General features: G+C 45.2%; 1 protein-coding gene across 8 annotated transcripts in view; it reads right to left on the bottom strand.

Annotated features, from left to right (window-relative positions):
* The window catches only part of EPS8 (EGFR pathway substrate 8, signaling adaptor), a 1868600-nt gene that overhangs the window by 659172 nt on the left and 1181723 nt on the right, over positions 1–27705 (bottom strand). For all 8 annotated transcript variants that reach the window (XM_069628376.1, XM_069628375.1, XM_069628377.1 and 5 more), the window contains one exon: positions 8260–8333. In XM_069628376.1, the coding sequence (XP_069484477.1) occupies positions 8260–8333 (74 nt within the window). The remainder of the gene's footprint in view (positions 1–8259; positions 8334–27705) is intronic.

Here is a 27705-nt window from a genome sequence, read left to right on the forward strand (position 1 = left end):
CCGGCGCTTCCAGTGCTGGGAGTGGGCATATTTATGAGCCTGGTGCCACTGGCGCCAGGACAGGGTCCAAAAGGTCCCAATTGGGACTGGTTGGCACTCGGAACCTGGGTTATGGGTCTGCTTCCAAGGGAGTTGGGTAAGTGCTGACCTTTTGGAAGCAGAGATCATGACAAAAGGTATAGACCAGTACGCCACACTACCATCTGAATACGAGAGTACAAACGCCACTTTGGCTTGGTCATTAGGAAAGGCTCCTGGTCTGCACAAGAAATGAAGGTGACATTGGTTCATAAATACAGCAAACTTGTTTGGGTCGACAATGAAGCGTTTGAGAGGGGCTAGAGGCACTTCTCCTGGAAGAACCACCTGAACCGGCGTTGATTGTTGTTGTGTGGAAGAATGAGAAGAATGGGTCACTCTAGCCAAGGCAGTGGAACCTGTCCTGCTTGTGCTTGTAGCATTTGTCTTGCCAATTCATCAGTTCTTTCTCGAGTTACAATAAGATCCCTCCATAATGCATTGGTTTCCTGTCTTGAAGCACGTACTTCAGCCCGTAATTCCACTAGTAAGAGGGCTAACTGATCTGATTCTGAAGTTTCCATAACGCCCCCAGGCAGAGAGTGTTAGATGCTTCGCGTTCTGTTACGCTCACCTGGTCCCTGCGTAGGCGTTGGGGCATTGTTGCAGCCCTCCCTCAACTTGAATCACCCCCTTCAGTCCTCTGCTTCAGTAGAAAAGCTGTGAGCGGTGGTAGGTGGTGATACTGCTCCTGCGTGGAGATCAGAGTGTGTGAGTACGCCAATCTGTGATTGTTGTACCTCTCAAACCCTTCACACCAAAGTTCGGTTTCTGTGAGCATACGCCGGCCAATAAAGCTCGCTTGTGAATTATGGAAGATAAGCTCTCCGTCCTGCTACTTCTGGCAGGGGTACGCTGAATGGCATCTAGTTCCTTCACTGATCCCTGATAAGGATTAGTCCAGTCCAGCTGTGACTATGCTTTTCCTTATGATTAAGTCTTTCTTGAGCTCTTGTGATGCTGTTCGTTCTCTTTAATGTCTTTATATGCCTATTTATGCCTGCAATAATGCCTCTCTTCTGTTTTCTTCCCTTAGATGAAAATGCAGCCTCAATGCAGCTCCCAGACGCGGCTGGATGGAAAATGGATGCTACCGCAAAGTTAGACAGCAAGTAAGTGATGGTTTAAGGAAAGCGTGAAGTATGGTGAAGTGCAACCTTAAACTGACTGTTTTTTCGATGTCTAACCAGGTCTTCTTTTTTTCCTTGCAGTCGCTGCTGTCGATGATGGAGCGTGTCGTGCTGCAGTGCCAAAATGAAGATTTCGGTGTTCCGGAAAGTGTAAAGATGAATACTTGGTTCGACAAAGAGATGTACAGGTAAGAACATTTTCCCCCAGTTGGTAAGTATGCTGGCAGGAAGCAGGATGTCCAGGAAGCAGGATCTTCAAAAGGTAAGTCTGACCTCAGGCGACAGTTTTACTCTCCTTGCAAGTGCAGAATAAAGCGAAGTGTCTGTCTTGAGGATCGGGGCAGCTTATATAGCTGAGATCGTGGGCACGCCCATTAGGGCCGGCATACCAGCCACACCCTGCCACTCCTAGAGAGTGAGCACGTGCGAAGGCAATCCATTAGCAGCCACACCCAAGAATACACTTGGGGTTGCAAAATGGATGGAAGGTTAATACATCCTGCTTAATGGATGTAATGTTCAAGGTTAATGCATCTGAAGATCTACGTCCATAATAAAAGCTTTTTGGTGTAAAATGGATGTTCTTGTTTACTTTTGTTCATGAGCCTGGTGCCAAAGGCGTCAGGACAGTGTCCACCCAGGTCTCCTGTGCGTGAGACCCCTGCCTGCCTGTGCCCCTGACTTCATGATCATGACACAAGCCTGGCAGCCGAGGAGCCCATACCTACGGTGCTCCCGGTGCCCGTGGACTTGCGGTGCTTTGCCTTATGTTGGGCCCCCGTCGCCGGAGTGCCTTCAGACATCTTAGAAGACCGCTCGGATATCCTCTTGGGAGAGGTACGTTGCTGGGGCTCAACTGCCGCCGGGCTCGTCGACTACAGCCAGTCAAGCGAGCCGCTTGTGACGGTCCTTCATGGTCCGGGAGGACATGTCCTTGCAGAATGCACAGGCCTCCTCGACATGTGATTTATCTGCGTGCAGGCAGTAGAGGCACAGAGAGTGCCCATTCTCCTTGAAGACATTCTGTAGTCCACATCCTGGGCAGATCCTAAAAACGGAGGTGTCGAGTCTCCTTTGTCTTTGGCCCCGACTACGAGGGGTAGGCCTCCAAGATCTTCTGGAATCCTCCAAGAAGTGAAATTTGATGATAATTCACCCTTGAGGGGCGTAGAGATTTCTGAAACAGGTCCCCGTTAATCGGAAGATGAAACAGTGGAGCTTGAGGCTCAATTTGACCAAAAAAATAAGAGTAAACTCTTTTGAAAAACGCAATACGAAGTAAAAGCTAGAGAGCTAAGCATGAGGACTCTCAACACTTGAACGTGTGGTAAAAATCTGAAGATGGCTGCCTGAGGAGGGGCTTAGGTAGAGGGTAGTCATTGGCTGGGGGCAGTATGACCCAGAGACCAGTGATTGGTTATAAGGAGAAAGACAGTTCAGAAACTAAACTGATTTCATGAGCATGTGAATCCATGCCAGACCCCATGCTGGAGAAATTTGTGTTACAGTTGCAACCAAACTAGGAAGGAGGGACAGAAAAAAGGGGAGGGGGTCTGGACAGGACAGACAAACTTACTAGTTATAGTACATATAGTTAATGTATGCATACAGACGGATGTGCAGGGAAGTGGGGGTGGGAGGAACGAACGCGTCCAGTACAACAGGACCCTGGGTTAAGTAGTGCTGAACATAGTACAGTGGCCCAGAGGCAAGTGCAAAGACTGGTGGGGGGGGCCTGGGACCTGTAAGGCTCTGGAGGTGAACCAGGCAACCAGTCAGAAAAACTGAGCGGCATTAGGAGGGAGGAGAAAGAAGAACAGATGCTAGTAGGGTAGAGGCAGAGAGGAGGACATTTGAGGAGTTTCCGGAACTTAAGGTGCTCCAGCTCAAGACGGAGAGGCAGGGAAGCTGTTCCAGAGGAAGGCACCTGCATAGGACAAAGATCTACCCTGAAATCTTTTTTTTTTAAATATATATTTATTAGTTTCATAACAAACGATAACAAGAAGAAAACGGGCATCAATGTTAATGGTTGAGCATATCAGAAGGTAAGTCCGCAACCCCCCCCCCACCTCTCCCTTCCTTCCCCCTCCAAGACCACGGTAAGTTCTATGTTCGTCATGAGTCCATGCCCGGGACTGGGTCGCCTTCCCCGGTTATCTCACCCTCCTGTGATTCTGGATATATCAGGGGTACTGTTAAGGCCATCCAACGGTGTAGCTCTTCGCTAGAATCAAGTCTCTGCACTTGGTTCGCAGTCTCCCATCCCGCAGTTTCCGCTGCGATCCACTTAGTAAGATCTCCCCACCATAGGGGCATAGGTGGGCCTCTGGGGATCTTCCACCCCATGGCTATACGCCTCTTGGCAGTTATATAAATAAGGTCTCTGAGCCTGTTGAGGGGTTTGTTTTCCCTGCTGCGCCCATACCTGCCCAGGATGCAAATACGTGAGGTTTCATGGCCCCCCTCGGCGGCATTAAGTATTGTTTTGATACATTCGTTTTCATCATTCAGGTCAATGGAGACAGGCTATCTGCTAGTCAGGGCCTGTATGACCGCTCTGTGCAGTAGGAATTGCCCGTCCGGGAGGCCAGTGGCGTCGCAAAGGTCCGGGAAGGCCAAAACCGTCTGCTCCTGGATTAGGTCCTCAAGTGTGGCCACCCCGAAGGGCTCCCATTGTGTACGGGTCTCAAGTTGCCCCCAGGAGTGGTTGGACATGAGTGCTGCAATTGGGATCTGTGGGGAGTACGGGTCCTCGGACCCGACCAGTTTGCAGGCCCTTTTCCAGAGTCGGAGTCCCATTTTAACAAGGTAAGGGCAGTGTTCGAGGGCACTCCTTGTGGTCCACAGCAGATCCTTAAGTAATAGCTGGGGGAGGGCCGGCTGGAGGAGGCGGGTGTCAGTTGTGCTTTCGTCGGCCATCCACTGCACAATGTGTCTCAGCTGGCTGGCTAGGAAATGGAGTTCAAAATTGGGGATCTTCAGCCCACCCCTCTCGTATGGTCTCTGGACGGTCTCCAATGCCACCCTATGCCTGCCTCCCTGCCAGAGGAAGCCCCTAAAGAGCTTGTTGAGGTCTTTAAAGAACGCGGGGGAGATATAGAAGGGAATGTTAGTGAAGTTATGCAATAGGCGGGGCAGGGTGACCATCTTAATGCGGCCCGCCCTCCCGGCCACCGAGAGCGGGAGCCGCCCCCAAAACTCCATGGACTTCAAGAGAGAGTTTTTGGCCTTTACGGTGTTAAGTATATGTTCCGTGCCGGGGTTTCGATGTTTGGTTTTCCCCAAATATTTAAACGATGTCGCCTGACATTCGAGATCTAGGGGAGGGAGGGACCCATAATAATCACTGAGCAGTGCGGCTAGGGGGTATACCCTGAAATCTTTGTTTGTGAAAGCGGCTCACCCGCAAAGAGTTGGAAGAGGATGAGCGGAGGACTCTAGAGGGCGACTATTTAGGAAGGGAGTGTTGTAGATAGTGCAAACCCCAGCCCCAGAAAGCTTTGTGGACTATGCAGAGGGTCTTGAACTTGATCCTTGCAGCCACGGCAAGCCAATGGAGGGATTTCAAAACCATTATTCAAATCTGGGTAAGGGAAACTCACCCAGGTTAGGACAAGAGACATTGATCATATTGTGAATCAGATTATATGTTATACATTGTTATTGAACTGAATTGAAATATATATTTCCTTTTTGCTTTATTTGTTGTAAAAGTGTGAGGGTCAGATATCCTTTTGTTAGAGTGTTTCCTTTAGTTTATTGCTGTTGGCACTCTTTTTCAAAGGAGAATTGCCATAGCATTTTGGTGCTGGACTGCTCAAGTGGGCGGAACAGAGTGATATGCAAATGGATATTCCTCCTTTGTGAAAGTTACAGTGAGCTAAAATACGTGGCTGCGGACTCTGAGTGGATACATTCTCACAGAACAGGTTATCATGCCGTGTTCTTTCTTGCAGAGGGGGGGACCTGACCTCTTTTTGTTAGTTTATTTTAGGCAGGGAAATCCTCGCCAGAGTAGGGATAGTGAGGCGTTCATCCAAACAATTCATTTCAATAAAATGGCTAAAGATCAAAATGCTTTAAAAAATTGTCCACCTCACATTTCTTATCCTTCACAAAGGCTACCACAGCCAATGTAACTCTCAGGGCATGTGCATGTACCCCTGTAGATGGAGCTTTATCCTGAACTTTGTATGTCTCTTAGATTGCAGACACTATCTGTCTGACTATGCATGTCTTCGGTGCTCGATTCCCTGGCGTGGACCACTCAAAATGGACTTTCTGAAGTTCTTGGTTCCAAGGAGATAAATTAGTGTTCGCTTCTGACATCAAGGAAGTGCTTTCAGGTCCTTGCCAATGCTCCTTACAAAAGTTTGCTGGAAATCCACACACGTTTTATTTTTCAAAAGTGTCAAATGTAGGCAAATACAATCGTCGTATAACCTAGCCCCCCACTTGACAAAATCCATTCAGACTTTACGAAAATATTTATATCTAGATCTATAATCTTTTTGCAAACCTTTGTGTAGATTTGTCAAATGGCACCACATTATAAGCCTTTACAATATTTTGGGACCCCCCCTTCCAATTCTGCTCCCTCTTGACAAAGCACCTTTTTTTCAGCACCCCGGGTTCCCGCTTTGGGAACGAAGGGTGCTAATGGCCTTCATCCCCCATTACATAGGCTGGAATGGGGGGATAATGGTCCAGAGACCTCGTTATCCACCCTCGCTTCGCTTGGGCTGATAACTTGGGCTGCCAGGCCGGTATCCACCGTTCCAGTCCCCGGAACGGAGGATGAACGCCACAATATTCCCATTAGCGTAACACAAAATGCAAATGGAAATGTTGGAAAATCTTATTGCGTCAATGTACTTTACTGAGAAATATAAAGTTGATGGATTCTATACTTTTTTTTTAGTTCTATTTTTTTACTGTGAAAGGTGGTTCATAAAGGAACATTTCTTTTGTTGTTTTTGGATGTATATTTTTTGGCAGGAGAGCTAAGAACGAAATGTGGGGAGGAAATGAGGGCAGAGGCACCAAACACTAATATGGAGGGGTAGGTGGACAGGGGAAAATGTTGCGTGTGTGTTATTTATAAGGTAGGAAGCAGTGTTTCTCATGCTCCTTTATTACAGCAGTGGTGGTGGCTCGTGGGGAGGAGGGATGGCATTAGCTGATGCCATTTTAAGATAAATAGCAGTTTTGCTAAAAGTATGTACTGTGTACTAGATTGTTAATGGATAATGAGTAGGAACATGTGTTGGAGCTGTGCAAGGGAAATTTTGAAGTTGCAAGTTCCTAGATCAGTAGAAAATGCAGTTTCGAACTGTCAGCGAAGCACGAATCTTATCGTGAAGTGCGGACGGGTTCTCGGACACGTCATCATGCCGCGCGCCAGCGTATGGTCATCTGGCACTGTCCGTAAGGTCCGCAATGAAGTCCGATGTTCGTAGATGTCCCCGGATGCAAAACAAGTTGAAATCGTTGCAAAAAGTGTATAGAAGTGTTAAGAACGATTAGCAGAACATTGGTAAAACAAGCCGCTATTGGAACTGTATTGAACTTGTGAAAGAACTTAAACTGACACTTTTCTTATCCAACTTAGTGTTCACAAGTAAAGCCTCAGACCATGTTTATTTCTAGATGTGAGGGGAAGCACAGGTCTTGACACAGAGACTTTTGACTTGGACTTAGACACAGGCTTCCCTTGGTTTCCTTTATGTAGGGAAACTCCCACCATAGTTAATGGGCAAGTCAGGCGTTACACCATCCTGATCCTTAATAAAGATTCTGACATTGAAATTTAAATCTGTTGTCCGTGTCATCTCTTGATACCATATCTGTCTCACAATGTAGTGAAACGAAGCTTGGAATTTGATTTTCATGGAATGTAGATTCACAAAGTTTTACAAGTTGAAGCTATAATTCCCAATTAGAAAAAATAAAAATAATATGTTGGAACATCCCTTGGTACTTGATCATTCGAAGTCCCCATATTAAAGACTAGCAGAGATATCCACTGGCAACCTTAGTTGTCGGATGCTTCTGCAATCAAGAACGGACAAGGAGTCCCTGTACTACAAAGAGTCAGTACATCCTTGGCACCCCATATCGGAGCACTTTGCATTAAAAACTCCTCCACAAATAAAAAAAGCATCCTCATGAGTATTCACTAGAAAAGATACAAACACAGTGCACATCTATTTTTATATTGGAAACCTAGCAAACTGACTAAGGGATAATAATCCAGAGAATCCTCTACAGTGACTGCTAACCTATGTACACAAGAATTGTGTACTGCACCCGCTTAAACCCAGATTACAGTCCGATCATTCCTTGTGCAAAATCAATAAGCAACCTTCTCTTTGGACAAATACTAGTTGTAAAAACTGGTGGTAAAAACATGGACAAACAAGTTCCCAAGAATTCACAACCCACGCAAGTTGACAAAATAAGGGCAAAGGGAAACAATTAACAAGATTCCTCTGCATCCCCTGCAGACTCCTGGGAATCAACTCCCAATATGAGAACTGCTGATCACGCTCCACACAAACCTATGATTGGGATGCGGTGGGACTCCATGATCATGCACAGTCTACAAGTTAAACAATGTGTTTTCAAAGGGGAAAGGTTAACGGCAAAACATGCAGAGTCAATAGCTTTCCCCGTATTCCAATTTCACTTTTACAAATATAGTAGGGTCAGTTTACCTCCACCTCTGACAAATTAATAACCCCATTGTAATTTTCATCCAATAAAGCAGTAATAAGGTTAGTATCACCGCTAGTGCAACCCACAGCGGGGCTATTAAATACTGAAGTGATTCACTTAAAACAAATTATCTAATCAATTGTTCAGTTTCAGATCATGTAAAGGTTGAGTTGAACATGGTGAAGTCAAATGGTTAAAGCACGGAAAACAGTTCTGTTCAATGCTCAAAGTGAAAAACTGTTACACTAGGGTATTGTTCACTGTATTTGAATGTTCAGACTGTCTAATGATTTCCCATTGCAAGACTCCAAATAATAGGCTTGGTACTTACAACATCCCGGTCTATCCTAGCCGCAGTCATCTCAGGTGTTTCTTCATGCTCTTGGAAAGATCTGGGCTTTTCATCTATAGTAAAGAATAAAAAGTTGATACATATGTATCAAAGACAATACTGCACTTTAAACAGTAGTCCATAACTAGACATAAGTGTACTTACACAGTTTCATATCAAGCAAAGTTCTCAACACCAACTAATAGACATGCTTACTGAATTAACACAGACATGACATGTGGAACAGATTATTTTAGAATAGGCACAAACTATAAAAAGTATATCAAATTCAGCTATACCATTCCAATCAGGTTCGCTAATGTTACATTCATGAATGTATCAGTCATATGCAGCTAAGGTTTAACAAGTGTTTAATAATGAATAACCAATAAAAAAGGGGGGAAACTTTGGCAATTAGAAACAAATTATTATGTACTTGCACCTCATGACAGCTTCTGCAGTAATTCACAGACGTTAACTAGGAAATCTCAGCTACTTGTGTCTACTGCTTACTGTTGAAATCCCAGAACATCCCCTTTCACTGTATGATGAAGGTGCATTTTTCCAAACTTAAAACACACAAGTGACTCAAATTTCACGCTCTACAGAGCTACACCTAATACACATGGAAAAGGGGTCTTTCACGAGTCCCAAGAGTTTGTGCTCAATGCATACCACATGGGTTTCCCACTAACACTGGACAATCATTCATTCTGTAGAGAGTGACCAGGGAGCCAGTGTTACACAATTATATACATATATAGTTCTACAATTCTCCAAGGTTGTCTGCACATTTGGGACTAGACACAGACACATACAGGCCTACCCTGAGATACAGCCTCCCCTCCCAGATCCTTCTCTTCTAAAATTAAGTCTCATCAGCCCATTTTTGGAAAACAGGAGTGTCAACATTTGTGGTTTTTGAGTAGACATGGATAACATTTGTCAAGCACTGCCCCTTAATGGTACAATCCAACCATAGGATAGCAACGGCTGAAAGATGGTGGGAGTACCTGGGCATACAATTCCTATTGTCAAGGCATCATGAAGCAAGACACAGACAACAGATTCAATGTCCTAATAAAATACTTTTTCTACTTAAATGTCTTGATGGTGTAAGGCCCAATTTGCCCTATGCTAAGGTAGGATTTCCCTACCTAATGAAACTAAGCATAGTCTGAGTCAGTAAGTTCAACTTAAAAGTCTTTCTGTGTCTAAAACTGAACTTACCCTCACAACTAAAGCTAAACAATGTGAAGGGATGTCAGCAACAAAAGAAATAGTCTTCCAAATAAAGTTCTACGCTTGTTCCAGCTCTTGGCTTACTTTCCACCTCCCCTTCCCCAAGTTCAAAACAGTTCAAAAAAGGTATTGGGGTTCCCTTCCCCAAGAAGACAAAACAGTTCACAAATTCTCAGGTTTCCCTTCCCCAAGACATCAGCCCTTCCAGTTTGTAAACTTACAATTAGTTCAAGTTTTAGTTTTCAAAACCGGTTCCAGGTCAACTTTATAATTCTTCAGGCTCTTCGATACAGATTGCTCTCTTTCTCATCCACCTCAGTAATCCTATTCCAAAGTGTAAATTCTATATCTTTACATTCCTTAGCTTTTTCCAAGCAGGGTATCCTCAGTCTAGGTGCAGTTGTCAGACCATATGGTCCACCCATTACAGGTCACCCAACCGAGAACCCTTGGCACTCTGTAAGCTTTCTGTATTCTTTAGGTTTCCTTGCCAACACAGGTCTCTCTTTCACTGCACCCGTTTATTGGTTTACATTCACTTTTCATTCTCCTGGGCAGTCTCGTGGCTTTGCCACAATGTGTTCTTCCACAGAACTCACTCTCTTCCACCACCTTGCTTTCACACTATTCCTAAGCGCTCCTCACTTGCTTTCACTTTATTCATAAAGATTCATCAATAGCCTTTAAGTGTTCATCACTTGCTTTTTCATGTGGTTCAAAAACATTTACTTGATAAATGTTCATTACTTATAGTTCAAATTTGTTTTCACTTCATTTGTAATCTCATCAGAACTTTCCTTTAATTCGGTATTTAATAATACTTGCCTCACATTCAAAGTTAATTTAATTTCAATTTTCCTCTCGCTCTATATTCAAAACCCCTCACATTGGTTTCACCATTAACTGCTACATGTTTCAGCTAATTCGGAGTAATCATATGCCAAGCTGTAGCCCCAGGAATGCCCTGGTATGAGTGTTCCCACCATTTCACTCACCGGTACTCGGCGGCTCCTCGAGGAATTCCCCCTCTTCTTTTTTCTGCATCCTTTGGCTCTGCCTACACTTCTCGGGAGCAGCGCTTGCCTACTTCAAGCCTCGCTGCGTGTTGCTGGTAGCTCTGCTCTTAACTTGCAGGCACTACCATGGCTTGCGGGACATGGCAGTCTTCTGTGCCCCACAGCTCTGGCTGTGAGCGCAAAGGAGACTGGCAACCTCGACCCGCTCACGGCCCGCTCTGACCCTGGCATCACGGTCTTTCCTCTGCATTAGCTGGAGTCCTATCATCAAGGCAGGAGTCTCCAGGGTAGCAACCTCCTGGGTGGCAGGATGCTTCCCATCAGGCCAGTTCAGCTCAGACCCTTCTTTGCAAGCCAGGTTTCTCTCCTGCCACCTCTCCTGCCGGTTTGCCCCCACCCCCGATTGCTGGCGGTTCCACCTTTTATGCACATGTGACCTATTAACAGGTAGCAGGAGCAAGTCCTTGATTTCAATTGCCTGACCACAATTACTTCTATTCACTGGACATGCCTGACCCTTGCAATAGTCTTCAAGACTCTTCCTCATCTCATTACCAGAGCAGTGAAAAGGAATGTTATGTGTACAACTCCTAGTCGCCTCATTCTCGTCCCAGTACTAGAGTGGTTTGACTCAGTGGAAGTAAGAGGAAATGAATGGAAGTAGCCTATGAAGGTAGGGGGAGGGTAGGGCTTATTCTTACAAGGGAACGGGGCATACTATGTCTCACCTAAAGACATCCTCTCCCCAATCCCCAAGGTCCCTCCACCTAGGTGATCCTTCTTCACATCTCCACCCCCAAGATCGGGATCCAAGAGCAATGACCCTTCTCTGGCCACCTGACAAGAGTAGAGGTGAGGATGCCCTCAGGTTCCTCACACTAATATTTATACACAAGTGAAAATGGTTTTCTTTTCCGATGCTGGTTTTTAAAGGACAGCAATGCATGCACCAAATGTGAGTACACCCATACTGCCTATAAATCAAGTGGATGAATGCAAATTGGCTCAAACATATTTATTGCACCAGTAGCATATTTACAGCTGCAATTAAGACTGTCAGACGACTGCTTGGAAATAACACTAGCAGGTCCTACACAGTATGATATGTGTACTTCAAAGAGCTCAGAGGAGGATGTGTTTTAGGTGGGGTGTACATAGGTGTTATCTGTATATTGTATTTTATTTTATTGTATTTGGTCATTTATATTGCGCTCTTTCCCCATTTGTATGGCCTCAATGCTCCTTGTGGTTGGAATGACCTTGGTGACCGCAGTCAATCTGGTGGAGGTTAAGAGTTTAGATTAAGAGATGCTTGTTTACATTTTCTCTGGTTTAGGACTTAGGTGGCTGGCTAGGTTCCACTGAGCAGCTCAAAGGTCAGGCACGTGGGTGAGTGCTGTTGGTGGTTAGGGACAGAGCGCTAGTGTTGAAGATTCTACGTGTGCCCAGCTATACCGAATTTCTTTTCATTGGTAGTCACTGTATGCTAGTGGCAGAGGTGTTGAGGTACGTCAGCTGTTTCAGTGTGGATGGATTATGTGCCCTGCTAGACCGGAATGGCATAGCCATAGCTGCATTCTACGGTGCATGGATCTTTGGCCTTGCCAGCGGCCTGTGTCCACAGCCATGGTGTAAAATGTATGTAGCATATGTTTTAATGTAGTTCGGGTGCAGGAATAACCACATCTGCATTTGAGACTCCCAGATAGTGGGGGAGAGGCCTATGCTTCACAAAATGGCAGATTGAAGCACATTCGTATGTGAGGTTCTGAGATAGTGGGAGAGAGGCATATGTTTCACAAAATAGCAGATCTAACCACACCTGGATTTGAGACTCCTAGATAGTGGGAAGAGGCCTTTGTTTCACAAAATGGCAGATCTAAATGCTTTCGCATTTGAGATTCCTACAGGTCATATAGTTTAGTTTATTATTTGTATAGCGCCGCCTGGCTCTGGGGCATCGAGACACTTGAAATGATTACAGCAAAGCAATATAATACAGCATGGTTCATAGGTGGACAATACAGAACATTTAGAACATTATCAAACAGTTACAGATAAAGTACAAGGTATTGCAAACAAGGCAGAATTTGCACGGGTTGCGATAGTGGGGTAGAGATGGGCGTTCTAGGCTTCTTTGGTCAGTAACTAGGTTTTGGCACTGTCTGAATCTGTGAAAGGATGGTTCAGATCGAGTGGTAGTGAGTTCCAGAGTTTGGTGCCAAGCACAGGGAAGCTAGAGCCTCCTGCTTTTTGGAGTTTATATCTTGGGATATTTAAGTAGTGTGTTTGGGCTGATCTGGTTGGACGGGATGGGGTGTGATGAGTGAAGTTGTCTGATAGGTATCTGGGTGCTTGGATAGATAGGCATTTGTGAGTGAGTGAAAGGGTTTTATATTCAATTATCTGCTGTATAGATACCCATTGGCAGGAGCATCTGATGTCAGAGATGTGTTCATGTTTGGGTATGTTCAGGGCTTCTTGAAGGGCGTTATTTTGGATGACTTGCAACTTATTAATGTTTTTCTGGCTGATGCCCAGGTATAGAGCGTTACAATAATCGACTTTGGAAAAGACTAGCGCTCTAGCTAAGGTGGTGCAGTTGAAAGGTGAGAGGTAAGTTCTGCTGGCATTGATGAACTTACAAGTGTAAACAGAGGGGCATGAGATGGCATTGATCTGTCTTGTCAGTGTGAGGGAGGAGTCGAGGTAAATCCCTAGGGTTTTGACGCCGTTTGAGATGGAGATGTTATTTCCGTCGATAGTGAATGACTGGTAGAGTTTGTCAAGTTTGTTGCGTCTGGGTTGGGAGCCTAAGAGAACAAGCCCAGTCTTGTCATCGTTGAGGCATAGGCCGTGCTTGGCCATCCATTCTTGGATAATGGAGTAAATGTTGAGTGCTTTGCTGTCTGTGGAGTAGTCGCCTGTTAATGGGATCAGTATTTGAGTGTCATCTGCATAATTCGTGTAGATGACACCCAAGTGGTCCAGTATGTCGAAGAGGGGTTTTGTAAATACATTGTATAGTGTAGGGGAGACACAGGGGCCCTGACGGACGCCACATGTGATTGGGGCTGGTTTGGCAGAGGCTGTAGGTGCAAAGACCCTCATGGATCTGTTTTTCAGGAAGGACTGAATCCACGCGTTGGCGTTGTCCAAAAATTTGGCTGCAGAGGATAGATGTTTGCAGAGGATGCCGTGGTTGACCAGGTCGAAGGCGGCCGATAAATCGAGGAGAAGGAGTGCAAGTTTACCATTGTCTTTGATGTTGTCCATTTGTGTCTTGAGATCAATCAGTGCAGTCTCAGTGCCGTGTTTAGGGCGGAAGCCTGATTGTCTAAATCCTAGTAAATTGTTTTTCTCAAGGTGGTTCTGTATCTGAAGGTAGGCAGCTCTGTCAAGAATTTTTAGGAGGAAGGGTACAGTCGTGATAGGTCTATAATTAGTAGGGACACTTGGGTCTAAGGTGGGCTTCTTGAGTAAGGGAAGAAGCTAGGAGTCCTTCAGGTTGTTAGGCACTATGTTGGATGTGAAAGATGAGTTGATGAGGGAAGTGATAAAAGGAGCAAGATGTTTGGCTGTGTCTTTGATGACTGGGGCTGGGCAGATATCGCCTTGGCATTTGGAGGGTTTCAGCGAGTTGATTATTTCTTCAACCTCTTTGGTAGTTATGGTGGAGAATTCAAATAGGTTATTGTCATCCCTTTGTTGGGTGTGGGTGTGGGAGAGGAGAGCTTGTATGTTCGTACACCAAGAGATGTCTTTGTTATATGTATCTGGAATGGGGGAGGGGGATTGGAGGTCTCTCAGGATGTTGAAAAGCTCTTTGGTATTGGATTTGGCATTGCAGATTCTTTCATTATACATGTTTTTTTTAGTCTGGATGATTGCTGATTTATAGGTATTGGAGGCCATTGCTTAGGAAGTCTTATTATTGGTGGATGGCGATCGTTTCCATGCTAATTCAGCTTGTCTTTTGGTTTTGCGGAGCGTTTTTAGTTCAGGGGTGAACCAAGAATTGAGATGTGCGCGTGGTTTGGCTTTCCGTAGCTTAAGTGGAGCTATGGTATTTATGGCCTTAAGGATAGTTGTATTGTAGAGCTCTACTAGTTCAGTGGGGTTAGTAGTGGTGGATGAAAAGTTGATGATAGGTTGGAGTAGAGGGAGGAGTTTCTCTACTGTGAATTTTTTGTTATTTCTTGTGAGTGTGGTAGGAGCATTAGGTGGAGGCACAGGTGTTTGAATGCCTTTGTTGATGGTGAAGGTGATGAGGTGGTGGTCAGTCCAAGCGCATGGTTTGTTGGAGAGGATGGTGGTATTGCAGTTAAGATCAGCTATCTAATCAAGGATGCAATCTTTGTTGTGTGTGGGTTGCGAGATGTGGTGGGCGAGTCCTAATTCTGAGATGGTGTTGGCGATGGTGTTTGCTTTGTCATCTTTCTCGTCGTTGAAACCTAGATTAAAGTCGCCTAGGATGAGTAGACGTGAGTTGGGTTTGGTGTTGTTAGAGAGTAAAAGAGCTATGTCGTCGTGGAAGGACAGTATGGTGCCTGGCGGTCTGTAAATGAGGTGTGTGGTGATTGTGCTTGTGTGGGTTGTGGATAGTTTGATGGCGAGTAATTCTGCGGATGGGAGGGATTGGTTTTGTATGTGCCTTATGTTGAGGGAGCTTTTTGCGATAATGGCTACTCCGCCACCTTTGGCTGTTTGTCTGTCTGCGCAGTAGATAGTATATCCATTGGGTATAGCTAGCGCTAGTGCAGGGCCGGAGGCTAGGTGGAGGCAGGTCTCGGTAATAGCTATGAAGTCAAGTTCATTGAGGGGGATGTCGGCTATATCTAAGGCATAGGCGACTAAGGATCTCGCGTTAATGAGTGCACCTTTGATTGTTTCGGAGGTATGGCATGGTTTTTTGATGAGGGTGCGAGGGGAGGAGGCGTTCGGGCAGAGAGTGATCTGGTCAGTAGGTGGTATAGTGTGTGTAAGATGAAAGGCAGGTTTGGAACTGTTTTGTTTGTTGCCTGGAATGGGAAGGGTCAAAGAGGTATGTGTTCTCGATCTAAGTCGGGTGCGTCTTGATGTGCCTATGCTGGGGTAAGAGTTGCTAGTAGTAAGGTTCATGAGGGTAGGAATGCCATGGGGGGTCGTCTGTATTGCTTTTTGGAGGCTCAAGGTATCTACTATGCGGTGTGATTCAGTGGTAGTGGTAGAGGCAGGCTGGAAAAGGGTTTATGTTGGGTAGGAAAGAGGTGGGACAGGGGATGGGATGGTGTCTAGGGCAGGCTGGTCTGCTAAGGCCATTAGGGTGGGAGAGGAAGTGTAGCCCTGTGCAAGGGATGTCATGAGGGACCAAGCAGAATGGAAACATGATGAGGAAGATCCAGGTTAGCATAGCTGATGTTGGATTGGCCAGGGGGTTTCGGTGATCCTATGTCAGTGTGCTGTGGTGTGAACCGGTAGATGGCATGCTCAGATGGTGATGCACAGGTAGAAAATTAAGAGTGGAAACTAGACGGTGCAACGGATGCAATTATGACAGTGTAGTTCTTCTAGATTCAGAATTCACAGTATTCACAGTAGAGGCTAAACAGTGCAGAATCACAATTGAGGCTAGACAGTGCCAAGCAAGACTAGCAGTGCAGCAGGTAGGTGCAATTGTGGCAATGGGGTACATCTAGATGCAAGATTCACAGTATAGGCTAAACAGTGCAGAATCACAATTGGGGCTAGACAATGCCAAGCAAGGCTAGCAGTGCATCAGGTAGGTGCAGTTATGGCAATGGGCTACATCTAGATGCGCAGTAGAGGCTAAGCAGTGCCGAATCACAATTGGGCTAAACAGTGCAGCAGGTAGGCGCAGTTATGGCAATGGGGTACATCTAGATGCAAAATTTGTAGTACAGGCTAAACATTGCCGAATCACAATTAGGCTAGACAGTGCCAAACATGGCTAGGCAGTGTAGCAGGGAGGTACATGTTATGGCGTAGGGTGAGTCATTTATCATTTATGATGGCGTTAGTCTCAGACTGATGGGAAAGTGCTGAGGGAAGCGTTGTGAATGCTTTAGAATTTGTTTCGAGTCCTTCGAGGGGTTCGGTGAAAAAGGGGTAGTGGCCTCATGGGAGATACAGTAAAACGGGATGTCTATAACAGTGTATTACAGTGCATGATACCTTGGTGTGGCGAGATCCAGGGGAGGTGGGTCCCTCATGTAGGAAGCATCGTTCCTGGCAGATGGCAGCGACTGGCACGGACAGGCTGGGACAGGAGATGTGCCTTTCTTTCCGTGCCTTTTTTTCCCAGGCCGGCTTCGCCTTCCGGCGATTTCCGATACGCTTCTTGTGCCTCGGAAGGGCCAATCAGCTGGTGGGGCGGGCTACTGGCAGGCAAGATGGCAGGATTCAAATATAAATGATGGCAACGCGCATCTTGAAGTGGATGGAACCCTCGTGGTTCTTGATGGCAGCGAGTGAAGGCAGGCGCTATTCTTTAGATGCCTACTTTCTTTCAGGAAATAGTGTTGGCGCCGCTGCTGTACTACGCATGCATGTGTTTTCGGAATTTACTTCCGATACGCGGCTGATGCACGAAATGATGTGCATAATAAATGATGAGGGATCCCAGCCCTTACCTGCTGTGTAGACAGGGTGAGGGTAATGCTGCACCTGCAGCGCAGTGTGGTCTCCGGCTCTGCTGGTGGGCTTGTGAAGACACTCAGGCTGGGACAGGACATGTGCCTTGCTTTCCGTGCCTTTTTTTCCGGGCCGGCTGCGCCTTCCGGCGATTTCCGATAGGCTTCTTGTTAACCGATAGTACATTTTTATTTTAAATTCTCTTTATTGGAATTTGTTCAAACATACAAGATCATCTTGTGTAAACCTTGCGAGTTCCCAACTGAATGAGATATAATTCTGAAAGATCAAACTGTTGACAATTCAAATAACATCAAACAACTAAACAACGTGGCAACTAATCTAGGACCATGCAACCTTGGCCAGAGGATAGGGAGCAAGGCCTATTTCAAGGCTTTTAGCCATATACTATATATGCACTTCTGTGTAACTTTGGTAGTGCCCCCAGTTCCCATCACTCGATTACAAGCTCTGTCTAATTTTGGCCAGGGTTCGTTCAAGGTGGCTTGTCGTCCGAAGGGTGAATTATTGCCTCAATCAGAGCGCCCCACACCATAATGTTCTCCATAGGCTCTTGGGTTTTCAGTTTCATAGCCCTGCACCATGTGATGGTCTCAACAGGGCTCCATTTTAACAGGTCATTGGGCCATATATTGTATTGCGGGCCCTTCTTTGATTTCCACGATTTTGCGATACATCGCTACGCCAACACATGTCGGAGCCATGAATTTATTTGTACTTTTTGGGTCTGGGATATACACCTAGCAGGCACTCTAGCAGTTCCCACTTGAAACACCCCACTGCTGCCCTGGTACAAGCCGATTCAATTCTAGCCCAGAATGCCCTCACTTTCTCACAGTGCCAAAACATATGCATACGGTCCGCATCTGGTCTCCCACACCTCAGGCAATTAGAAGACGAGTGGGGTAAAATGCAGCAACCCATTTCGGGGTCATGTAGGTTCTGTGAAAAACATTCAGCTGTAAGAGGAGAAATCATGCATTGCGCGATACTTTTTTTGGTCAATATCAGGGCTATGTCCCACTGGTTATCTGTCAGCTCCTGGTTTAGATCCCCTTCTCATTTCATTTTCAGGCCCACCGCCCGTACACCGATTGATAGCATGCAGCTATACACCCTCGACACCGGCGTCCACCCCTCCTCCAAATCATACAACAGCTACAGCAACACATTTGGTGTTGGTTCATCTCTTTGCCATCATCGTTACCCTTTGATACCACAAAAACTGTCCGTTGGGTAACCCCTCCAAGTGAATCAAGTCAGTTAGTTCCCTGTATATCCCTTCCATATACATGTCCCCCATGTGCTAATGCCAAACTCCTCTCACCTCCTAGCAACAGGAAGTTTTTCCACCCGACAAATATCTGATGCATTGGGCACTGCGGGGAGTAAGGATTATTGAATTTCGACACTCGGTGCTCTTATCCATATTCGCAACCGCAGTGTTATAAAGCATCCCATTCTCTCCTACCAGTTGTCCCTGCGCCAAGGCGACCTTCTTCAGCACCATCCTACCAATCATATATAGAGTTATATAAACGCCTAATAACATAACCAGTGGGTTAGCCAGGTCTCACAGTAACTCCTGCTCTGTTGCAAGATTGTCCAGCAGCCACTGAAACACATATTGCAGTTGTGCAGCCAAATCCTTGTGGTGCATGCATAGGGTCTTTAGTGCGATCCGATGCCTTCCCCTGTTCCATAAAAGCACTTGTATGACTGAGTCTAAGCCAAGAAAGAATTTCACCGGAATATAGTGATGTTCATTGGAAAATGGGTATAATAGCCACAGAAGCACTATCATTTTCACCAAGGCGATTCTTCCCATTAAAGACAGCAATAGTTTCTCCCACAAATTCATGGATCGTTTGACCCCTTCAACTACTCTTACTGTGTTACCTACGTGCATTTGTTCTGGAGTATGCACTATATTTGGTCCCAAATATTTAAACAGAATGGGCTCCCACTGTATCCCAAATTCTGTAAGGTCCTGGGTATCATACTTTTTCCGGCCAGCCAGTGGGAACAGGCGCAACTTGCTCCTATTAAAGGAAATTCCTGACAGTCTGGTGAATGCATTAAGGACTTCAATCAATATGGGTAGATTGTGCTCCGGTACGCACAGGTACAGAAGGACATCATCTGCGTATAAAGACACTAGGTGTGTTATCGTTTCTTATCTAAATAAAACGTTAAGGCAAAGATCTTTTTCTTGTCTTTTGTGACCACAAAATGCATCCACCAATTGTCCACACACAATGAGGTACTTTGCGTTATGAGTTCACCCAAATGTTTTGTTCGCAAGGACCTCAAGGCAGGGCAGAACAGTATCAAATATTGTAGGGAATCTTTTGCCCTGTTGCAAAATCTGCATTTTTCATCGTCCTGCGTGTTTGATTTCCACACTGATGTCCTCTCTTTAGTTTTGAACAAATTTAGTCAAAACTTCATTAATAATGTTCTATGATGTTTGGATGGAAATTTTTCCAAGTAGTTTGGTAACTCGTTGTACCTTCTGCATTCTACTAAATCATTTTGCATCACTATGTAGTTGATGTTGCTCAGTAGTGTCTATCCAATCCTGGATCCACAGCTTTTTCTTCACTGCATTCGGGTTTGTTCGTAGGGTATAGTTATCTGTCCTCAATTGTTTTAGTATATTTTCACATTGGTCAAACCATTTGGTTAAGACTTTCATTTTGTATCCCTTTTGCTCTGGATAAGATCTCAAATTGTGGCAGTGGGTCTGCAGAGGCCATTTTGCGATATAACCCAAGTGTGTTCCAAATGACCTTTGCATTAATTGAAATGAGACCCAGTTCGTATTGAATACAAGTAGATGGCGTTCCTTTGGGTAGCCGCAGGACTTTACTCCAAAAGCTGTTTTCCAGCAAAGGCCACAAGGAGGACGGGCACCCCAGAGAACACTCTGCTCCATACGTTAGCACAGGCACTGCTTTTGCTTTGTAAAATGTAACCACTGTTTTGATTGAAAATGTACCATATTTCTTATTTAGCAAGGCGCCTTGCGCCGCAAGTGGTTTACACTTTGCCTTTGTCTTTAGTACCCATGGGGCATCATTGATGTTACCGTTTATGTCCATGCCCAAATATTTTGTCCCAAGCTTCCACTGATGCTGTTTTGTTGCACTTACGTTCTTTCCTTTGAGGCTTTGAAGTATGAGAATTTCTGATTTTTTACAGGTTTTCCTTTAACCCATTTACTTCTACATACTTCTCCAAGACGACCAGTTTCTGTTGTAACCCGATAGGGGTTCCACATCCAGCAATACTAGATTGTCTGCATATAGTATCCATCCCACATGGGTTCCATTGATTTTCGGTGGAAAAGCAGGTACGCTTCCCAGGGTTTCTCCTATGTCAGTGATGCCTTAGATACTCATCCACTGGCTCTAGGGCGAATATATATATATATATATATATATATATATATATATCATGGGCCCTCTCTGTGCCTCCCATGCTTCAGACACCCATTTACCCGTCTTAACTCTAGCCATACGGAGTGTGTACAATAGGTGAACCCATTTAATGAAACCCTCAACTATTCCAAACCCACGTAATAATGCAAGCGTCCACTCCCAGAAGACTGAGTCAAATGCCTTCGTGGCATCAAGCGGTGCCAATATTAATGGGGCCTCACTCCAGTTTGTCTGGTCGATAATGTGTTGAATGTGCCTAAGGTTCATGGAAGTGCTACGCCCTGGTACAAAACAAGCTTGGTCCTAATGGATCAGGGAGTCAATGTCCTTCCTAAGTCTACCAGCTAGCAAAGCCATTAGGTATCTTGATGTCTGGAGTTAGCATAGACAGGGGGCGGGACAGAACTTCCTCTATCTCATCCGAGCTGACCCTATCCTCATGGCCATATAACCCCATGTAAAATTCACTAAACACATATTGTCTGTATATAGTTAAGTGCAGCATCTTTCAAGTACAGCATCTCTTGAATGAAGTGCATCCTCCAGGTTATGATAAGATGTTTACCAAGTTGGCCAGGCAGCCTGGAATAATGTGTTTGCTTGTGTCAAGGCATCCTGGCCCAGAGTTCAAACTAAGGGTATAAAGGACCCAACCCATGGAGTTTCAGGCAGTTGCCATGATCACTACTGCAGGAGCGTCTCAAAACATTTGTACTTCAAATTGTTGGAACAGTTACCTGTCTGGCGTCTTGTGGACTTAATATTAGTGTATGAAAACTATTCAACCTGCTGAATACTCATCCATTGCTAAAGAATGATAAACAAATATGTGTCTTTTAGTCCTTTAGTCTTCATTTAGTATTAAATGCTACATTATTGCTCCTGACCCTGCTGAGAAGACAAAACAAGGTGAAAAGAAGATCTTCCATTTTGATGAGGGAATTACCATAGGGATTAGCTTTGCATGGAGCAGTCAGTGGATGGATAAATAACCAAAGATCCACAAGCTTTGTCTTCTATGTGTACTCCATTGCAATAGATTTAGCTTATAATAGCTTAAACTTAAAAATGAGTTCCCAAAATGGATACAACTGATACCCATTACCTTGCAAATATAGAATTCAGTGTATGAGGTAACCATTACATTCACTTTGTACATCCTATCCCACAGTCTTACACTGCCTACTCATGTCAGATACTCCTGCTGTACACTAATGTGAGTTTTAAACCGATCCAAACCTGGAAGTTTGGCATAATACATAGCAGTGCCAATTTCTCACACTACTCACCAATGCCAGCTTCAGACATGCAAACATCAGTGCCAACACAAGCAAACTACGAGTTTGCATCCCGATCTCAATGTAAAACAAGCATTGGTAATGCCAACTGTTTGAGCATGTGTGTAGGCATGGGAAAGGGTGCATGCCAGGCACAGCCGTAGTGGTATTAACTGGCTACGGATGGTAGCAGGTGCAAAATGGTGCGAGTACATGGGCATCTAAAAGTACTGCCTGACAAATGCCCAATACTTATACACAAGCCAAATCTGTTGGCTTTGCCGATGCTTGTTTTTAACAGGACTTCACTGAAGGACACACAGAGTGCTTATAAATCCAGTGGCTGAAGGGAGAATTGGGAAGAGATTTTTATTACACCAGTAGTGGGTTTACAACTCCAATTAAGTCATTAACTCTCAGAGAATTGCTTTGAAAAAACACTGGCATGCACTGAGTGCAATGTTTGAAAGTAAGGCTTGATTAAAGCAAGATCAAAAAGTTCCCATGAAGAGGTGTTTTGGATAGGCAGGAACTGGATGGGAATGGCCACAGGGATTAGCATAGCCATGGCAGTCAATGGGTGGGCAAATAACCAATCACCGCCTACAGCCTCTGTCCCTCCTCTTATGGCATTCCTCCCTATCTGTACAAAAATGCAATAGTTTCGCCTTATCGGTGTCGCAAGCAGCACCCAATATCCCAAACTAAAAAGGCACCATGCTTTAATCCATGTAATGATACATATGAGTAAGACATGGATGGCACTTCCCTGAAACAAACTGTCAAATCCGATATTTGCACCAACGTGAGGGAAAAAGTTCTTTCTACCTCTTTAGACGGGTGGGGGTTGTGCCACTACGAGCGGATTCTCCGCTTTATAAGGTTACACTCCGAAGGTTCATGCCCAACCGCATCCCTTCAAAACTTCCCAAGCCGAGTGGAGGAGGCAGTGTTTACACATTGATTTCAACTGCACCATAGGCGTTGTGCAAGCACAGCAAGTCCGCTGCAGTTTAGGCAGTGAGGGTTTGCAAACATCAGTTACCATTGGTGGAAAGAAATCAGCAGGGGGTCAGTTGGCTGTAAACTGGTCTGCTCTCTCAGAAGCAGGGAAAACTGCTGTTACGGAAAGTAAAAAGAGTGCTCGCTTTGGCTGATCCGTCACCTCCCATCGCCCTAGCCAGCACCTGCTGTGGAGAGGAGAAATTGGTGTCTTATGTGAGTCTTATTTTTTTATTTTTGCAGGATAGCACCTCTACATGTGGCCTTCTTGCGGCCAGCAAGAATCTTCAAGGAGCTGTTGGTGCCTAGGGGTGATACACCCACTGACCAGTACATTGTTCAAATGTCACAATAAGCCACTAACGAGAGTGAGGGAAATGTGTGGCTTCAATGGTGAAGGGATGTCCAATAGAAAAATTCAACTTGCACTACTTAAGCAAGAAATCCTGGAACGTTGTACCGCGGTACTGATCATTTTTTTTCCCCTCCAATTTGAGGAACGGCGTGTTTGTCACTTCAGCTTGGAAAAAAACGACAAAGCAAGATAAGCTCCATGGATTGGGTTGAAGGGAACAACGTGTAGTCCCTTCTCCATTTCCATGGCAGCCATTGCAGCGTTGGGGATGCGCTGGGAACACTAGTGTCCCTGGGGCCAGCGAGGGACTGAGAAGCTCAGGTAAGTAGTGTGGGGAGCATCTAAATATTTGGAAAATGGGGGTGGCAGAAAAAGGGAGATGGGGGAGCGCAGGGCCACTTATCTGGTACCCAGAGGGGGAAGATGGATGTCTCCATCTCCGAGGCCTGGAGCAGGGGTTTTACCACGTTGTAAAGTTCTCGTACTGAGCCTCCTGGCTAGGAGGCCACCACACCACCCACGGCGGGTACAAATATTGTAGCAAGCATTGGGGAGGCTTCATCTGGGACCCTGGGTCCAGTTCTGAGAGGGGACCAGCTGAAGTATTTTGTGCTGCACTTGTGAGGCTGGGGCCTGTAATAGATTGCTGCGCCTGGCTCTTTGAGGGGTACATCTGCTTGTTTTGGTCAGTTCTTTGGGTCCACATAGGAGTACAGGGCCTAGTTCTTGGATAGCCTCCCTTCTGCAGTATTGGGCCCAGATCTGGGTACCTCATAATCGTGAAAGCCTCATTTAGTGTGTTGCCTCCAGTTGTGAAGGCCCCACCCGCAGGATCGTGGCCAGTTATGGAGGCCTTATCTGGAGTATTGTGTCTAATAGTGGAGACCTCATCTAGAGTATTGTCTCCAGGTTGAAGACACACCTGCAGTATTGTGACCATTTTTAGCATCCCTGTCTAAAGTGTTGTCAAATTGTGGAGGCCTCATCTAGAATAGAATCCCCATTTTAGGGCACCACATCTGCATTGTGCCCAGTTCCAAGCAAAATCTGGATTATTGTATCACTTTCCAATGGCCGCTTATTGAATATTGTATAGAGGACAAAATTGTGTCCAGTTATTAGAGTCTTGAAATCAGGTGAGGGATTTGTTAATCTCCCTAATTAAGCAAGAGGAATTGGCCGAGGAAATCCCCTGCTCCAAAAACGGAAGAAACCACCAATGTGACAAAATTATATTTTTATTGAAACCTTTTGGTACATGGGTCAAGTTAACGGACAATAAGCAATTCTCCAATACTTTCTAGTCAGTCTCAAGCTTGTCACGATCTTTTAAGGGCGCGTGACATCACAAAATACAAGTACCATTGCCATAAAACCTAAGGATTGATTAGTGAGGTGAACTACATAGAGTGTACATAAGGGGTTAGTATACCTATTGGTTAGGCAATATCTGGTGGCTCCCCCTGGGACCACGTACTAAATGTTGCGGTAATAGGTAGGTCAGGTTAACACGCTGTGATTATCATCAGAACAAAGTGTGCGCTAGGGTGGAAGGTGTATAGGGATGGGTCAGCAAAGGTAGACAGGTACCAGCCCATGAGAAACTATTGAAGGTGGTGCGAGGTGCTGCTTGTTCCTAACAAGTTACCATCTTTAATCCTCTGGGTCATGTGACAAACACTAGGTATTACTTTTGTATCATCCTGCCTTCAGTTGGGTGGGAACGATGGTCTCCGTCTGGTTTAAATTAATAGGTTCTGTCTTGTGGGTTTCAGATTGTGTGTAGGGACCAAAAATTACATTTTCTCTGCTTGCATTCATGAGGATTTTTGGCTTTTACTCTTGCAGGTGTTGTAGCTCTTCTGTTAACTTGAAACCCTCCCTTTGTGTCCTTGGCAAGGCTCTGCACAATACCTGCTCCGACCGCCTGGACTGCGCGTCTCAGCAAAGTCAGCATATCAGGTCTCACTCCGTGTTCTCGATCCCTTTCTGCGTCGTCCCATTTATATCAATGCAGCTGTGGATTCCATCTAAGCATCAGCAAGCAGTTCATATGTATTCTTGTGCAACTTGCGGTTACTGCATAGCGAAGTGAGTCAAAAGCATGTTCTTCTTGTCTAATGCAACCTAAGCGTCTGTGTAACTTTGTGCAGGAATGCGTGTGTGTTTCATGTCTGACGCATCTATGTTGAGGTGTTCGTCGTGACGTCATCAGCTTTCTTCATGATCAGTCAGTCGACTTTCTCCATCGATTGCAGCTGTATCTCTTCAACAACGTCATCAGGATAAGGTCTAAATGGCTGAGTGAACGTTTCTCACATCTGCGATGCATCGATGATGGGGAGTAGAGGGCCAGGAACTATGTGCACCTCTCATTTCTGTGACCTCGAGATGAGGACAGGACTGGTGCAACAAGAGCCACATTTAGGTCTTACGTCAGTCTCCAGCTCAATGGATAATTTCTCTCGAGTTCTATAATGTGCCGCCCTAGAAAAGGTACTCAGCACCAGAATTATGACAAGAGATTAAGCTGTTGTGGCTGGTTATTTAGAGCACTGCAAAACTGCAGAATTCCAATAGCAAGCGCCATGTTGAAACAGGGTAATTATCAAGCACCTGGTATGGCTTCCTTTGAGGAACAGTACAAAAAGCAGAATCGCTAACGTGATTCAAAATTTTTCAGATTTGTAATGTTTTTGAAAGCAAAGGCAGAGCTGGAGACTGTAATAGCATAACACTGCATAGAGGGAGACAAGCTAGAACTGTATTATTGATATAGTTCAGTTAGTTTTATTCTTAAAAGATTCGAAACATTAGCAAGACATAACATTAAAAGATATAGGATCCAGGTATAGAACACTTATCTTCATCATATCAAACATGTTCTATGTTTACTACAGGCAAACGAGAGTTAACAAGGCTTTATAAGTACTGTACAAGATTTTTGCACTTTCATAGGTGCAGCCTTGTATGCAGGGCTGCTTCATAGTACCATTAAGCCACATGGATAACTAATCCTGAAATGTGATGTTGAATGTTTACCAAATTGCAGAGCCTCCTGGAAGTGCCTCTAACAAAGTGTCCCCTCAATTATTTTAAACTGTACATACACAGTCAGCAAGATTATTTGACTAACTCATCAGTGTTGCCAGGTGTTGATAAAAATGGCACGTGTAGGGGCGAGTCAAACAATCCACAACTTTAACTTTTTTGGTTTAGGTACACTCCTGGCCCTTGATATTAGCCAGATCTGCCTTCAGCCAGTCGATTTATAAGCACTATGCGTGTCCTTTACAGAGGTCCTGTTAAAAACAAGCATTGGGAAAGTCTACAATTTTGCCTTGTATAAAAGCATTAGACATTTGCCAGGCACTGCTACTAGAGGCCCAAGTACTCACCCTTTTCTTACCTGCTACCATCAATGGCCAGTTAACACTAGAGCATTGCCTGGCAAGTGCTGTGTCCATGCCTACACTAAAGCCTAAACTATTGGCATTTCCAATTTGTGTTTAATAGCCCACTTTAATTGCACTCACTGCAAATTGAAGGTTGGGCAGTCTCTCCTCAAGGGCAACACCCAGCTATGGGTTCCACACTGTGCCCTGGCACAAGAGCTCATCCAACTGATCTATTTTAGGGAGAGAAACGTGATATCAATCTTTTACATATTTAATTAACTTTGATAACCAGTGAACGCATTTTTAAAATAGACCCAGAACTTTGTGCCAGAGAATTGTTAAGGGACACTACTCATGTTCTCATATCATTGCCCATGCATACTAGAAGGGGTGTGGGGGGGGCAGTACCATTCAGACCTACCAGGCACATGCACAGCAATGGCAGTATTAGAGCCCAGGTGTGTAGTAGGATAGCCCTTCTCAGATCCAGGTCAGTGGGACGTCACAAAACAAACATCCACCAATATGCTGACACACAGCTCTACCTGAAGATATCCTCCATGGAAGACATCCACAGGCAAAAGGCATGCCTCTCATTGATTCCCGTCGTGGATGTCCAGTGCTTACCTGAAACTCAACACCTCCAAGACTGAATTCCTACTGCTGACCAACACCACCAAACACCTGGACATTCAGGTCTGGCTCTCTGCTTTGCACCTCGAAGGCTTCATACCCCAGCTGGCGACCTGTGCTAAGTCCATTGGGTTTTACATTGAAAGACACCTCACCTTCAAACAGCACATAGCAAAAACGACACAAACGGCGTGCTAAAAACTTTCTTTACTGGAAAGCCAAGCCCTTCTTCCCAGAAAAAACTTCAAATCTGCTGTCCAAGCTTTGGTCCTCTCCCATCTGAATGTTGGCAAAGCCCTTCTGGAAGGCCTTCTGGCCATGATCATGGCTCCCCTAAGATGTATTCTGCATGTTGCACCATGACTCAAGGGACTTCGCAAATTCAACCACATCACCCGGGCCCTCACTAGAATGCACTGGCTCATA

The sequence above is a fragment of the Ambystoma mexicanum genome, chromosome 12 (genome assembly GCF_040938575.1).
Source record: "Ambystoma mexicanum isolate Mex_15411 chromosome 12, UKY_AmexF1_1, whole genome shotgun sequence".
NCBI lineage: Eukaryota > Metazoa > Chordata > Amphibia > Caudata > Ambystomatidae > Ambystoma > Ambystoma mexicanum.